This window comes from Lagopus muta, chromosome 4, assembly GCF_023343835.1.
Source record: "Lagopus muta isolate bLagMut1 chromosome 4, bLagMut1 primary, whole genome shotgun sequence".
Taxonomy (NCBI): Eukaryota; Metazoa; Chordata; class Aves; order Galliformes; family Phasianidae; genus Lagopus; species Lagopus muta.
In genome coordinates, this window is record NC_064436.1 from 10426603 (window position 1) to 10442590 (window position 15988).

Here is a 15988-nt window from a genome sequence, read left to right on the forward strand (position 1 = left end):
ACTACCAAATGACAGGAAATTGGACACTGCATACAGCACCATTACTTTGTATTACATGACTCCATCCAGTCTACGCATCAGCCTTCTCTAAACTCATTCATTTAAGAGTCTACCTAATTCTTCTGTTCAGTCCATTCCCAAAACAATGTCCCTTGCTACCAAGGCTTTTTCTTAGAAGCAATTATAAAGCAGTAACTAAAAGCTGAAGTAATCAAAACTATTTCTGTCGATCCAATAAGTTTCTATAACAAGGTTTGGAAAATTTATTTGGATATCTTGAAAGACTAACTTACATTTTTTGTTAGTCACTAAACATCACTGTAAAATGATATAAAGAGCACTGCACATGGGTGCAAAAGTACTACTATCACTAGAACATCTGCATTTAGCATACTGGCTTCAACTTCAACATAGCAGAATATAAATTAGAAAAGAAAGCAAAAAGAAAAATAAAGATGCTTGATTTTCTATAATAAATACCTTCCCAAGACTGTCATGGCTTCTCCATCATCTTTGCAATTAAGCAGCTTGTCTACATTAGCATCGAGGACAGCAAGTGCTAACTGAAATATCACCTTTATTCCTTCACAGAAGAAACAATCCACAACCACCACAGCACTCTCAAATGGCATTACACTGAGGAAAAGAGTGAGGAACCAGGACAGGGAAATAGTGGATATTACACCCAAGTCCTGCATGCAGTCATAAAGCTGAGGAACATAGTCACGAGCCAACTCTTCAAAGACACCCTGATCCACCAGCGCTCCTGTTGAAAATAAAGTTCAACGTCCATTAATTTGGGAGCAACTGAACACATCATTTAGGGGAAAAAACGATCTTCTCTGAAGATAAACAGATACAAAAATTAAGAATGTTTTACATGATTCTTATATGCACTTTCTCACTTCCATTGAAACAGATTCACTTAGATCGTAGTGAGTTTTTGTTTATTTAATTACAGATTTCATAGGAGCTAATAAAGAGCTAAATCGGCTCTAGGACCTACAGAAGTTATACTGTGGTTTAGTACTCAGTATTACTAACAGAATAGTATTTTTCAGTGTCAGTTATTGAAGGCAGCCAAGGTGACTTGCCTGTGAGGGTTTGGATTTATTCTAAGAGAACCCCTGGTTATATCTAGATCGTAACATCAGTATCTTAAGCAGTCCAAAAAGGAACATCTCAAGCATTTGTGAGTTACAGCAAAGACAGCCTCCCTGATAAGGCAAAGAGCCATTTACCTTCACTTACACAAGGAAACTGTCATCCAACAGTAACAGCTTTCAGATACCATTTCTCTTGCAAATCAGAAGTGAAAATACACAAAGAACTCCACTGTAAATTGTCAGAGCTCCTATTTCTACCCTAATCAGATAACTGGATCTTCTACAATTCCAATTTTAGCCTCCCACATCTTTCAGATGTTCTCCATTTAAGTCCTCTTTAGAATGCCACATGACCCTAAGTAGCGAAAAAGCTTTTAACTAGCAAAGTATCTGCTTATGACAATTTCTCTATTCTCTCTGAGCAAGCTGTCTTGCATTGAGGATTCATAATAGCTTCTACGCCACAAACAGTTCTTGTTACCAACTCAGCTGGGTCATTGTCTACTGCAACTTGAAGGAAAAAAATTCATAGCATACCAACAACTCTTGTATTATAGTAGTCAGGTAGCATACGTTCACACAGAGCCACCAGCAGCCAGAAAGCTTCCTCCTCTTTTGCGTAAAGGAGAAGTACTGAAGTGACAATATTCATAGCCTAAAAGAAGGACAAATATAAATTGCTTCACCCGTTTCTTTAACATCTAGCACAGTAAGTGGGCAGGCAAGTGCTTGTTACTCTTAGAAAACTAAGCAAAACCCCCCTGCAGACCTCAAACTTTTCCCAGTGCTCACAGAAAAGCCTCAAATAAGTGACAGAAGTTAATTAGTTCTAAGCTATGAAACTGTATATGTATATTTAAAAACAAATGGTTTCTCTGCATAATCAAGGGCCTATAAATGTAAGCCAGCATCCAGTTTCACTGCTACCAACATTCTGTAAATAAGCACTGTTAGGGAATCCGAGTCCAACACAGACAAAATGCCTCCTAGTCCACTGATGATGACTGCTGATCTATTACTGCTTGTACAGGTAGTCTACATGCTCTTGGCCACTACTAGACACTGAGGCAAGTGTCTGTAACAGTGTTGGTCACAACCAACCAAAGCTTAACAGTGAAACATAAGCCTCTCACTCTGCTTACTATCCATGTTTAACTGTTCTCTTGACAGCTTTTTTTGCAGACTGTTTTCATCCTTTTCCAATATCACAACATTGTATAACGACCTCTGAATTGTTTGCTTAGATCCTGTGACTAGACTACTGTTAGTCTGAAGAAATGAAGCATTTCAGTGCAATTTTCTTCCCTCTTGATGCCTTTAAGAACTAGCTGGTCATTTCAGATCCTGAGTCATTAACATTTCAGGGCTCCAGCTTGAACATTATCTACTCTGAAATAGCAAGTGAGGTTTCAAATGAAACTCAACGTTGTAACTCAAAGTTATTTATTTTCTTTTGCCTTGTCTACCACATATGGAATATTTCAGGGCCTGAATTCTCACTGTAACCATGAATCAGCATTCTGAAAGCCATGAACCAAGTCTCAAGGCTACATACAATGACCCTAACAGCTTTTTGAACTAGAAACACAGTGCCCTTCTTCTGTTAAGCAGCCTTTAAAAAGGTTATTTATCTAATGCTTCATGTCAAAGTTGTTATCAAATAATTCATGATACTGTTAGAACGGTTTGTATTTTCACTTACTCATGCTATATCTAAACTTCTAACAGTCAGTATTAATCAAGCTTCTTCACTAACACTCCTGATTTTGAGTTTCCTGAAACTTGAAAAAAATAGGTAAAATTTGGGTGGGAGGGAAGGGCCCAGGTGATTTGTTAAAATTATGTACCAAGAAATAATGATGTGACCAGAAATGATACACTTGAATCACAGGAATAACAACTCTGTTCAGCATTAATTGTACCAGTACATCCACAGCAATATTTTGTACCTTTGTTTGTTTGTTTACCCTGATTTAATTGTGTCAATGAGAATGTGGACTAATGTATTCAATAAGTAGGCCAAAATTCAAAGATGAGCAATTGAAAGCCTTTTTCTGTTTAACAGCAGTTAAAGAACCTTTCTTGGGTTCATTTTCATTTTCTGTTCAGTCCTGCAGTGCACTTTTGCCCAGTCTCCAGATTTACAGGCAGAAAATATGTCTACAGAAAACCACGCGCAGCTCTGAGTGCGCACTGCAAATGCTTCTGCTGGCACAGGTCCTTGCATCAAATCCCTCTGACCTCAGCACTGCTACAGTTCTGCAGCACTGGCACTTCACAGCATTTTAATGTTATCAGTGAACTTCCACGGCTAACTACTCAAGCGTGTACAAATGAAGAACAAGGAATAAAAGGAAAGAACTGGAATTCCAGAAACTGAAGGAGTGCTAAGATATTTCAGTTACCTGACAATATCCTATGTTTGGATTTCTAAAAGCATAAGCTGTCAACACTCTCCTCAGAGCAGCAATACCCATCTCATTCTGGAAAGCAGGGTGTTCTGGGAGGGAGCGGTGCAGATCCCTCTCTATTTCTTCTGTAGCAAGATTGTACTTCCCCATTGATCTTTCCACTAGGTCCTCATAATAGCCAGGATGAGTGGCCATTTCATTAATGGCTCCTGGGTGTGGGAGAATAAAACCACAAGAAAAAACAAGGCTTAGAAGATGAAACATTCCATGATGATCATCGTCTGCTATCCTTTCATCTTGAACATCAATTTTAAAATTCAACAAGCAAATATGAAACGTTCATTTTGGAAAGGTGATCTAAGAAAAAAAAAAAAGGATAATGCAGAGATGACTGAGAGTAGCTCTACTTGTCTTCTACTCTAGACATTTTAATATCAAAGTTCAGGAGAGGAGGAAAATAAAAAAAGCAAGTCCCTCTTTCACGTAAGATGAAAAGGCAAACACGAAGAACAAAAGAGCTGCTCCATCACTTGGTATCATGAGCTCTCTCTGCAGCTGGCTGTGGGGTTCATTATCCTAAACTCAAAACATGCCTGAGAAAGCTACTTGCCCTAAGGAGGGAACAGATTATGCTCAGTTGCACAAAACACAGCATCTCGGCTGCATCCTCCAAAAAGGAGGAGAGAGGAACTGCTGAGCTTTAGTCCCCCTCCTGAGAATGTCTTGTCATTTGGAGCAGGGCACTCAACCTGTCTTAGGGACACAGTTACACACTCACAGGGCTGCTATGAGATTTCACTGGTGACTTCAACAGGACAGATGTGTCCATTCCTGCATGCATTTCCTGAAAACATCCCTTTCATGTCCATTACTAAGGAGAATATGTCCAAGATCAGGCATTATTAGCAAAGAAATTTTTTAAAAAAGCTTAATTATGTCATCATAAAAAGTTCCTGGTGAGCTCATATTGTAAACATTTTCAAGTATATGTGAAACTATCTCAGTAAAGGACAGAACTAGAGAAGGCATACAGAAAGTGTAAAGGTATGATGAAAATCTGATGCATAGACAAATTTCCATGCAAGCGGTATTAAAACAAATTCCTTTAGCTTTGAAGAGAAATGCTTAAAGGGACACAGGTACAGAAAATCCTTGATGGCACACAAAGTATGAATAGACAGAGAAAATTTTCTTCTCATTTCCCACATGGAGGCACAGCAACGAGTTTATATTTAGGAATTCCTTGCAAAAGCCTACTGTGAAGGTCAGTAGTATAACTGGATTCAGAAATGATAACAAACACGAAGCAGGCCTGCAGATGGCTGTTAAACATCTGGAAGCCTCTAGACTATTGACTTCTGGTAGCAGAGTATACACTCTGCTTTTTTATATTCTTCATTAATTATCTGAGACTTGTTTGAAAACAGGATTATTTTCTTGTCTAAACAGAACAACTGCCTAAACCAGTCTGGTGCCTGTTAACAACTGTGGCCTTACTTGTTCCGAACATTTTTGCTTTCTTTTTAACAACACTCTTAAATATCTTCAAAATCCTCTCTCCTCTCACGCTTTTGCTTATAGCCCACATTCCTCATCTGAACAAATACATACCTGAAAACAGCAGCCAGAGTTCTCCTCTCATGCTTTCTGGAATGCCCTTCAGCACAAGGTCTCTAGTCTTCTCTGTACGATACATACACACTCCTTGGCCATATTCAGCAAAGTGAATCTTCCAGGCCTGTTCTTTCAAAAATTCTTTAGCCTAACAGCAATGAAAGAAATGCATGAGGATGTCGCTCCTCCTTCTACCTGCCCCACTGAAATGCAAAGAGCTAAAAGCCTGTTGTGTTCTAATTCATAAAGAAAGCAATAAATAACCTCATTACATTCACTTATTAACGAGCTGCCTTCTCCCTTTGCTTAATTCCCATCCTTCCACACCTTGCTGTTAAAAGAATACTTTTGAAGCAGTTGTACTTGAGAACAGGCATGCAAACTCTCCTTGATTTACACCCAACTTTGTTTTTTTTTTGTAGCAAAGTAGCTTGCATTGGTAGAGCAACAGCACATGTAATGCTGTATTTTTGTGATTAATAATGCCTGTTGTAGAGACCTTACTGTGGCAGAATGAAACTTTCCTGGCTCAAATTTGTTTTAAAGCAAACACAGCTTTTCTTAGACAAGCACAGGGCTCAAGATATTTTTACCAGTTTAGGGTTGAACTCTTCGGGTGACCTCCGTCGATACATAGTCATTAAAGCTTGAGTTGCTGTTGGAATGCCATTGCCATTGAGATTGAACTGTCGTTCTCCTTCTGACTCAGAGCTGAGGCTTTTATGAGTGCTGGCAGAAACAATACTATTTGATCTTGTAAACACCTGTAGAAACCAGTCACAAACAATACAGGCATGGGGTTTAAGCCTGAACCCAGGCTTTTTACCTTCTTTTACATCAGTTTCTATATGCTAAAAGCCAATTCCAAGTGAAGAAATCAAATCTCAACAAGCACAAAGCAGCAGAGTTTAAACCAGTATAGAATAAAGTAACTGTTTCCAGTTTCCTCAATAGCTCCATCCCCTACCACCTCCACAAAAAAAAAAAGTATTCAAATCCTATTTAAGTAGTGTTAACTTTAAGTACACCCTGTCCATTACACGAGTTCCCCTGGTCTACTGTCAACATCACAGAAGTCCCAAGGTACTGCAGTTCATATTGCAGTTCACACTATACACCTAGAACTGCAATTAGTAGTCAGCCACGTCTATGTATGTAGACATATTAGTAATCATAATAACAGTGACCATAACTACTCATTTGTTTTTACAATTCAGTAGGTAGATAAAAAAAGTTTCACCTAGGGCAAAACGCAAGCAAAATAGACACATACATGTATGTGCTCTGGAATACAACAACTGTAACAACACACCAATCATACCTCACCGCTGATCAAGTGAGTCAAAAACTGATTGAAGTTTTATATGGCAAACACAGTAGTGCTACTCAGTGCAAAACTCATACAGAGTTGTAACATGAGGTCTACCTACCTAAAACCAACACGATATACCTCAAAGTCTTCTCTGCTTGCTAGGCCTTTCTGGGTTTAAAAGATTTAGTAAGTTTGTGATACTATGCACCTAAATTTCACACATAAAACCTAAGAATTCAGCAGCTACTCAGAGTGCCTAAGAAAAATCCATTTAACTACATCTTCTAAAAATTACTTTGCATGGGAATATAAGGAGGTAGTACAGAACATCGATGCCCAGAAAAGGGTTATTTTGTTCATTTAAACATTGTGAAGTTCAGTAAGAATATACATGCAATCTCAAACATCTTTCTTCTGAATAATCAAAGTATCAGATCTAGCTGTTAGAGACCTGCATAACAACTTTAATATTAACTACTATTTTCTTTAAAATACTGAAACTTCACCATTATTTCGACTTGGATAAGTCAAAGCAATACTCAGTTAAACAGTAACATAACCATACTACTTTCTGAAGAGATGCACTGTGATTGTGCAATGTGAAAGCAGGAGTTAAATTCGTTTCCACTTCAATGGTGAATTCTCTCACGTTGATCATGAAAAAGATATTCCAGTCACAACATTTAATAGTACAGCCTATTAAAAGCAGTAGCACAGAGAAAGAAACATTTCAGTGTCCAAAAGTGTGGCCTTAGAGCAAGTTCAAGACTTTTGTCATCTTCTCTGTTAACGTGCACTGGTTAAAACCTCCTTGTAATCGGCTAGTCACGTTCCCCTCTACATACCTCGTCATCAGAGCTGATATAGCTTCCGGACATATTTTTTTCCAAGTATATTTTTGAAGTGGTTTGTTGCAGAAAATCTGAGATCCTCTGTACAAGAAAGTCTCGGTCTTTCAAGTTGGCAAACAGGAATGTCATTCTGTTTTTGGTGCTGATCGACAACGGGCTGGGCAACACACTGGAGCTGTCTGCCTTTTCCACTATTGTCACCTAAGGAGAAACAGCTGCACCTTAACATCTTCTATCATCAAGCTGCTTGCTTTAAGAAACAATTTAAGTACAATAAACCCAATGTCCCTTTCCCACTGTATCATCAGCATCCCTCTACTGCAAAACAGGACACAGATTAACAGACTCAGAAGCCTGAAGACAAAGACTGTTACTTCCCTACAACTGGCTTCTGTACATTCTCCAGCAAAACACCTTTTTTTCTGCTTAATTTATTTTCCCCAGGCTTCATCTTACAAGAGGCAGCACAATAACATTTCTTCTATGAGCTTTCTGTAGGACCCTCAAAATCCTTCTCCTGGTCCCCAGCACTAGCATAGGCTGAATCAGCAGAAAAATTTACTTACTTTCTATTGCTAACATATCTATCTATCAACATCTTGCTATCTCTCTTCTCACATGGCAGCTTGTTTGGCCTTCAGCTGTTAGTAAGCTTGTCATTAATCTAACTGAATTCCAAACTGTGTGGGACAACAATACTATAATATTAACGTTTCTCTAGCTAAAAGGATAAGGCTTTGCACAGTATTTTCTTGAAAATGGATTTAAAGGCTTCAATGCGCAGCTCAGATCCTAAATCACTTCTCTGTCCCGCCAACTTCAGTTTAATTTTGTGAACTACAAATCTCTTACAGCTCCTCATTAACACGAAGGAAGCCAGAAATTCCTCCTGCATTATATTTCCACGCTTCTTAAGAACTGCTTGAGCATAAGCAGCAAATCAAATGAATTCATAGAAGCACAGGTCAAACATCATGGTAAGTAAACTCTGCTACAGTGACAGCTGAAAACCCATGTTATGTACATTCAAGTAGACACAGGTGCCTCAAGTGCTGATCTTGAAGACTATACATAGAGGGGCAGGGAGTAGCACAGTCAGCTATTTAAAATCTTTTCCAATCACCATTTCTGAATCAATACTTTGCCACTGACTTCTGTGTCAAAACCATTCCAGGGCATCACAGAACACTGGGTCTGAGGCAAAGCTTTAATGAAACAGAAAGCTCCCCTTTCAGCTGTTAACAAAACTGATTTATCATCTCAATGGTTGGCACTACCATATGTTACTGTTCTCCTTGCTGGGGCTGAGACCTTACATGTTCACAAAAAAAAAAAAAAAAGCCAAACAAAAAAAACCCAAAGCATTTCTTCCTTCAACTATTTGTTTAAGCTTTCAGGCTGCTTCAAATCACATGCTGCTGAGGTTGTGGTTATCAAATCAGTTGCTGAATACACTTACACAAAAAGGGGCCCTGTCAAATGCAGACTTTGTTCCCTCTTCTACCCGGTTACTCAGAGGACTGTTGCTCCCTCAGAATTCCAGACAAACAGTGCAACCATAATCAAGTGCCTGTTCTCAAATAACCAAGGTCATTGCAACGCACCATTTAGAAGTGGTACTTCAAGGTTTCCAAACAAATATGATTTGTTTTGGTTCCTCAGATCTGCTAACTGAACTTGTTTGGATAAGCTTTGCTAATACTCTCAAGACTACACATTTCTCCATCAACCCACAAAGCAAGTCAATTATACAAAACCTCCCCAGTATGATTTTTTTTTCCCCATTGCATCTAACTTGCATTATTTTTACTGAAAATCTACTTTACACAATTCTCTTTAAAAAGAGCGTTACACTCATTTGTTAAACGTTTACAAATGCTTTCCAAGTACAGCAGTAAATGATTCCAAATTTGTCCATATTAAGAGATGACTGAATTCATTAGTATTACAAATATTTTGTACATCTAACACAATCAGGTTTTACCTGATAGATTTGTTAGTAGGAAGTCCTACTCACCTATGGAGGAACTCTTATCCCACTCTATGAGACACAAGTATACCACAGAAACATAAAACAGAATGCTAATTATGCAAGAGGATGGATTCTTGAAGGTCATGGAAACTGACAAGGAAAACTCCCAGGGAATTTTAGTAGTAGGAACTTAGTTCTAAGATACATACAGTCATTAAGTATCACACAGAACACATCAGAATAGCATGCTTACAGGAAATTAATCAGATGAGATTTTCTCCAACAGTGGGAAGAAAAAAAAAAAAAAAAAAAGCTATGATGCAATTTCCAAAACAGTATTACTTGATTTTTTTGCCCCACTAATCTGCAAGTATTTACCTCTCGAAGAGGGATAATAAGGCTGCACAAGTTCTCTTCCTTACTAGTAAAGCAGATGTAGTTTGTAGAAACAAACATCTGACCCAAAATATGCATTTTGTTGAACGGAGTCCACAGAGTACAGTCCGTGTGCCCATCTAGTTTCTCATCCTTGGGAAGTCGGAACAATGCACGGTATCTCTCACTCTTTGCTCTGGCATCAAGATCCCTAAAACAAACCAAAAAAACACACCATAAAAAACTGTCTCTTGTTCTAAGAAATAGATAATACTTTTTAATTATATTTTACATAAGCTGCTGCATATTACCTACAACATACAACTCAGTTACTAATACTGAGCATACAGCAAATAGCATAAATACTACGCTTGTAAGGGGTATATAAGCTCCCTTGCTGGGAGATTCTAAGACTACATAAGAAGAAGAAACTTACTCCAAATGAGTTAGAAACAACAACCCTGACTTCTCAAAAGAAACAGACTAGGTGATCCTACAGCACTTGGTCCTATTTTCTATCTGTGCATGGAGTGAACCCAGTGGACGTGAGGCAACAGCTGCAAATTGTGACAAGGATGGTTTGGATACTGGGTACAAGGAAAAGTTTCCTCAGAGAAAAGGTGGTTAGACACTGGAACAGACTGCCCAGGCAGGTCACCACCCCTGGAGGTACTGAAGAGATGTGGGGATGTGGTGCTTAGAGGTATGGTTCAGCATTGGACGTGTAGCTTCAGGAGAACAGTCAGACAGTGATCTTAAAGGTCTTCTCCAACTCAAATGATTCTATGATTATTAAATAAGAGACCACATAACACTATCCTAAAATTGTTACTCTGAGGTTGATTTGTTAATACAATGGAGTCTGTAGGGCTATACTCTAATAATTTCAAGATTTAGTCTTGCTAACACATTTAGTGCAGAACACTGCAATATTACAGATCTACACAACAAAAGAAATAGTAGGCAAATTTCAGAGATAAAATACATGTCAGATGTCACAAAACAATGAGAAATACAGGTAAAGACTGATTACAACTCCGTATGTTGACCATTTTAGTATACCACACAACATAAGAAGTTCAAGACAGAATTCATCACCCAACATAGTTTTTAAATTCCAGCTGTAGGACCAAGTATGAATGTTAGACATATTTTCTTGAACAGGTCTTACAACAGATTATCTAATGCAGCCTGTGTCAAGTGATACATAAAAGAGCTTCTGAACAAAGGAGAACACAACCCAAATATTTCTCCCATTCTGCATATTTGTATATTTTCCTGTTCCTACTTCAACAGGAGACCGACTAATTGTATCTAAACAACTCCACACCTTTTGCCACCATCAAGAATCAATCATTCCTTTCCTTTTTGAATAACACTACACAGCAGCATCATTAGAAAACTTAAAGCTTCTCTACAGAATGATGTAAGTAAAAAGAACGAGGAGAAACAAACGAGTAAGGGTCAGTGCTACGCACCGTTTCAGTGCAGATACTTTTTTGGGAGATTTCCTTTTCAGTTTGGGTAATGATCTGTCTTGTTCAAACCCTTCATTGTCCAAAAGTTGTCGCATAGCTATATTGGCAAGCTGTTCCATTAGTTTAAATGTCTCACTGATATTAAGGAATACTGAGAAGAAGTGTTCACTGGACCTGGTGCTCACTTTGATCATATCAGGGAAGAGCAGAGTAGCATTCTTCTCAAGTTGAGTGATATCAACCCAACGGATAACTAACTTTGCTGAACAGAAGCAAACAAAAACGCAGTCCAAAAAAGTTAGTATATTCCAAAGCATTCACCTTCCAGTTACTATAAAATGTATTCACTTGAAATTTTCTTGCATCTTGAGAAGTTAGAAGGGCAGCATAAATGACACAGCTAGTATAAACAAATTATATCACCTGACAAACAGTAGATAAAAGAGTTTAAATATCATTTATTTCTGTACTGAACACCCACATGCAAAGCTGGGCTAACATAATTCGCACTGTCACAGCAATTGACCAGACTCCTGATGTTCTCTCTTTCAAGGAAAGCAAGGAAACTTATTTTGAACACATTAAACAGGCTTCCCACTACTCCTCAACAACTAAAGCAATTTAATAAACTGTTTTAAATAAAATCTATTTACCACTGGATTTTGAAATGTCTTTAATTTAATCATAATACAGCGTCCTACTTAAAAACAGATAAGTACTTGAGTAGCTAGACAAGAATCATAGAAGATTTTGTGATAAAAAAATAAATAAATAAATCGCTGCATTCAAGCACGATAGATTTAATACTGCCATTGTCCAAGTATTTAGTTAGCCTCTCCTAACATGCAACCAAATATGGTAAGAAGTGCACAGTTCAGCAATATAGACAACCAGGGAACTGCTTCTTGTTTCTACTTCACTCAGCATTGCTTTTGCATCCCATATACATCAGCAGCAAATAGTAACAAACCATAGAAGACTCCCTAACAATTCTGAGACACACAAAGCACCATTTCACTGTAAAACATACCTTCCCGTCCCATTAGGAAAGAATAAAAGCAAAGGTGATTAATGCTGAGATACACCCAGCCCTGACGAGGAACTTTCCCCTTCCAGTAACTACAAGAGTAGTAGTTGACTAATTTCTCTTCTTCTGGCATGCCAAACAGCTTGTGAAACTTCACTATGGCCTCCTTAAACTTCTCGGTATCATCATCCTCCTTGATGCCGTTGATTTTGTTGTACTCAGCAATGATACCCTGGAAGGGAGTGAAAGAAGTTCACAGTATATTAAGTGCTGCAGGTTATCAGATAGCCTTATCACCACTGCATGCAATGGTGATGGCCACAATCATTAACTGTGAAAGCAATGAAGTATTTTACTTGTTTATTACTACTCTATTCATTCCTTTACTTACACAGTTTTGTTGTGGCTTTTTTTTTTTTTTTAACCTTACTCAAGGCTGTCTTGATGATTACTTTGCTCCCTACCATGAATGTATCAAAAGTAACCAAACATCAACCACTCAGCTGCTGTGCCAGTATCCCACTTTAAACCTGCAAACCCATCTCAAATACACTACTGCCACTACAAACTACTACTTAAGGCACCTGTGATTTGTAAACTTCCTCCCTTCCACAAAAATAAGTACTGTGCACAACAACAGAATCTCACTAGAAAATTTTCTTCTAAAGAGGAAGAAAGAAGGACAATTTCTATGATCTCTTAGTGGATTTTAAGCAAAATAAAGTATGAGAAAAGGAAAAATATTGCATTTGTTACCTCAAAGACTACAGCAGTTTATTCTCTATGCTGAAGTTTTGCTCTATTTGTTTTCCAATCTCTCACATCATTTTTTCTTATTGCTTTTTATGTTGTAGAAAGTAAAGATGCTTTGTACCTTCAAACTGTCAGTTTACACAGAAAGTACAGCAAACAACAGCAAAGCATCATTCATTCTAACCTAAACCATCCTGTGATTCTGTGATCTGTTGGACAAATATACAATATTTTAAAAAGTCTACAAAGCACTCTAAAGTCTAGAAAGTAACAACTTCCTTAAGGACAATATTTCACAGAACAGATGACAGCTAGAATAGTCTGTTTCCATGAGCATCTGTAGCCTTCCTATCTGATCCTCTGGTAAAACTCATTCTAACAACTAAGGAATTTCTAAGACAATGACTTACTATAGGAAATGATAAAAGCAATGAGACAAAGCCAATGCTTAGAATACACAAAAATTAAGTACAGTAACTCTGCTTACAATCAATATTCTAACAAATTACTTATTTAAGCACAGATGAAGCATTTTAAGAAGTGTATCTACGCTCTACTCCTTCAGGAGAGAAAGACGTATTGGCAAAACCAAAACCAAACCAAACTAACTAGTAACCTCCACTGTCTCTATAAAAAGTGTGTCAACACTGTGGGATTTAACCACACAGAAAAGAGCAAGGAGCTTTATACAACAAGCACATGTAAAACTGCAATTAAGTACGAAAAGTTACACAGAAAGCCACCTCAGCTTAAGACAAAAGCACAATTTAATTTCAGACCCCTTAATGTTTGTAGACATGCATGTAATGTTTTCAATCACACTGCTGTACTCCTGTATGCTAATCACTATTCTCTTCATTTTTATACATGTTGCTGTTCAAAATCTGGCCTAATTTCAAAGATGGAGCAGCCTTGGGAGCGTTACGCTGCATTTCTTTAGAATTCACAACAGTCTTCCTTTCAGTCATATCTGTATCAGCATTTACAATAATATACATAACCACCTGTATTTTTCCTCTGACAAACGTATTTATGTCATTCTCATTTTCAAAGATTGATAGAGTTTGCAACAAATTCTGTTCAAGCCATTCCCAGTGTTCAGTGATTTCCTTCCTTGAGCAACCTGCATATATAAAAAAACAATAAAAAAAATTTTAAAAAAAATCACAAAATAACCAATGTCTACATTGTCTTAATCACAAAGGACTCAAATAAAACTTGCCATTAACTACAGGTGTAATTTTTCACCATATAACGCATGCTGTCTCCTTGGAAATTCCAAAATGCTCTCCCATAGGACTGCAATTTAAAAGGAAATAGGTAGCCCTCTTCAAGATGTATAAAGGGCTTATGTCAGTATGATGAGCAACAAAACTATAAAATTTGAACTTTAACTGCACTAAATGACACTGTGCTAGCCAGCTGAAGAGCTGGCCAAGAAATCACCTGCACCTACCGGGACCAGCTCCTGGTATAAAGCTAGAGCTAACGTGCAAATCTTTGCTTCTTAAGGCAGGGTTTTAATAAATGCAATTTTATTTTTGTCACTCTATTCTCAACACTTCACAGAATGAAGTTGTTGGTGCTCTTCACTATCAATTTATGCCTATCTCAAAGGAAAGAAAAAATTAAGCACAAAAAAAAAATTTGCCCCCCAATAGAAATTAAGGCAATTGAGTCAAAAATTGGGATTTTCAGTACTTTTCAGAAAAGAAACATTACCTGTTCGCATCTTTATGATGATTAATTAAAAGGATGTAAATCCAACTAGGAAACAGAGACAATACTGCATCTCAGTTTTGTTCAAACACCACTTCAGTTTATTTTAATCAGAACAAGCAAGTGTATCTACCTGCTAATTAAAGCCTACAGAATACAAGAACATACAGCCATTTATGTGAAACGAGCATTAGGAAGAGGATACAATACAACTAGCTGCTAATTATACAATTTGCAACTTACCTACAGGCACAAGTTGTCTATGCTGGTGCTTGCTATGACATTTTAACATAAATATTTCAGTCATTTGTACAAGAAATCATTGTGACCTTCTTGGTTACATATCAAACAGTTGTCTTCCTCATCATTCACCAACGATGATGAAAAAATACTTCTAGAAAACACCATCAGTGCTTTACACAACTCCAATGAAAGCAACACAGTGCAATGCTCCTGCATTTTCCATGCTAAATTGAAATGTACAGCTTCAATATAGATTCATAAATCATGTTGCACAATAGTCTGTGTGCTTAAGCAAACCTATTTCAGAACCACAAGTGATTGCTATCACTGCTTCTCCTAAAAACTGCTGGATGCAACCGGATCTTTCTGGAACTCAAAAGGTACTCTGAAGATCAATTTATTTCTTGTTGGCTTTTGCATTGCTGTAAGAAGTAATGACTGAATACAAGAAATACATATGTTAAACTAGACTCTCATCAGAACAGTGGCTCATCTCTTGAAGAGCTGTGGCAAGCAATGCAGACACTACCATGACTCTGCCTATCCCCTGTTTGTGGTCCATGGGTTACTATTAATGTAGTTATGGTCAATATCCTCAACCTGCAATCTCCCATCTCGTTGTTTTCCTTGGTTTTTGTCTCTGTTATCTTACAGTTCACTCTCCCAGACAGTGTCATCTACAGAAAACCATGCAAGCGGGCCAAAATCCAGACATGATGTGGAGCAGTTCAAGCCAAATTCTCCTCACAGTCAAGACTTCTTTCTTTGCTTTATTTACTCAGGATTCAAGTAACACATTCACTGTGAGGTTTTAAACTACTGTTTTACTGACTTTGCTACTGCCAAGTCTCTGCCTATCTCTGCATGTTATAAGCATTCATAATTTTACCACTGTTGGCCTTTCAGGTGAATCGATACCTCAAAATCTGAGGGAAGAAAAACAAACAAACCTACCCAAAGCTGACCACCGCACTTTGGAACAGAGCCCTTCAAGATCAGTAGGGATTAAAAGGGAAAATAGCCACAACATTACTATATTCTACTAATCACTTCACTCCCTCCTCTAAATGAATACTCATTTTAAAGCTTGCTCCACGGCTGAAATTATGATTGAACAACACCCTGGC

At 37.7% G+C, this 15988-nt stretch overlaps 1 protein-coding gene across 3 annotated transcripts in view; it reads right to left on the reverse strand.

Moving 5' to 3' along the window:
• Positions 1-15988, reverse strand: part of TBC1D9 (TBC1 domain family member 9) — a 43362-nt gene that overhangs the window by 13398 nt on the left and 13976 nt on the right. For all 3 annotated transcript variants that reach the window (XM_048941048.1, XM_048941047.1, XM_048941046.1), the window contains exons 3-12: positions 13904-14022; positions 12150-12378; positions 11120-11381; positions 9645-9852; positions 7289-7495; positions 5725-5895; positions 5129-5279; positions 3512-3726; positions 1644-1761; positions 481-766 (exon numbers count right to left, since the gene is read on the reverse strand). In XM_048941048.1, the coding sequence (XP_048797005.1) occupies positions 481-766; positions 1644-1761; positions 3512-3726; positions 5129-5279; positions 5725-5895; positions 7289-7495; positions 9645-9852; positions 11120-11381; positions 12150-12378; positions 13904-14022 (1966 nt within the window). The remainder of the gene's footprint in view (positions 1-480; positions 767-1643; positions 1762-3511; positions 3727-5128; positions 5280-5724; positions 5896-7288; positions 7496-9644; positions 9853-11119; positions 11382-12149; positions 12379-13903; positions 14023-15988) is intronic.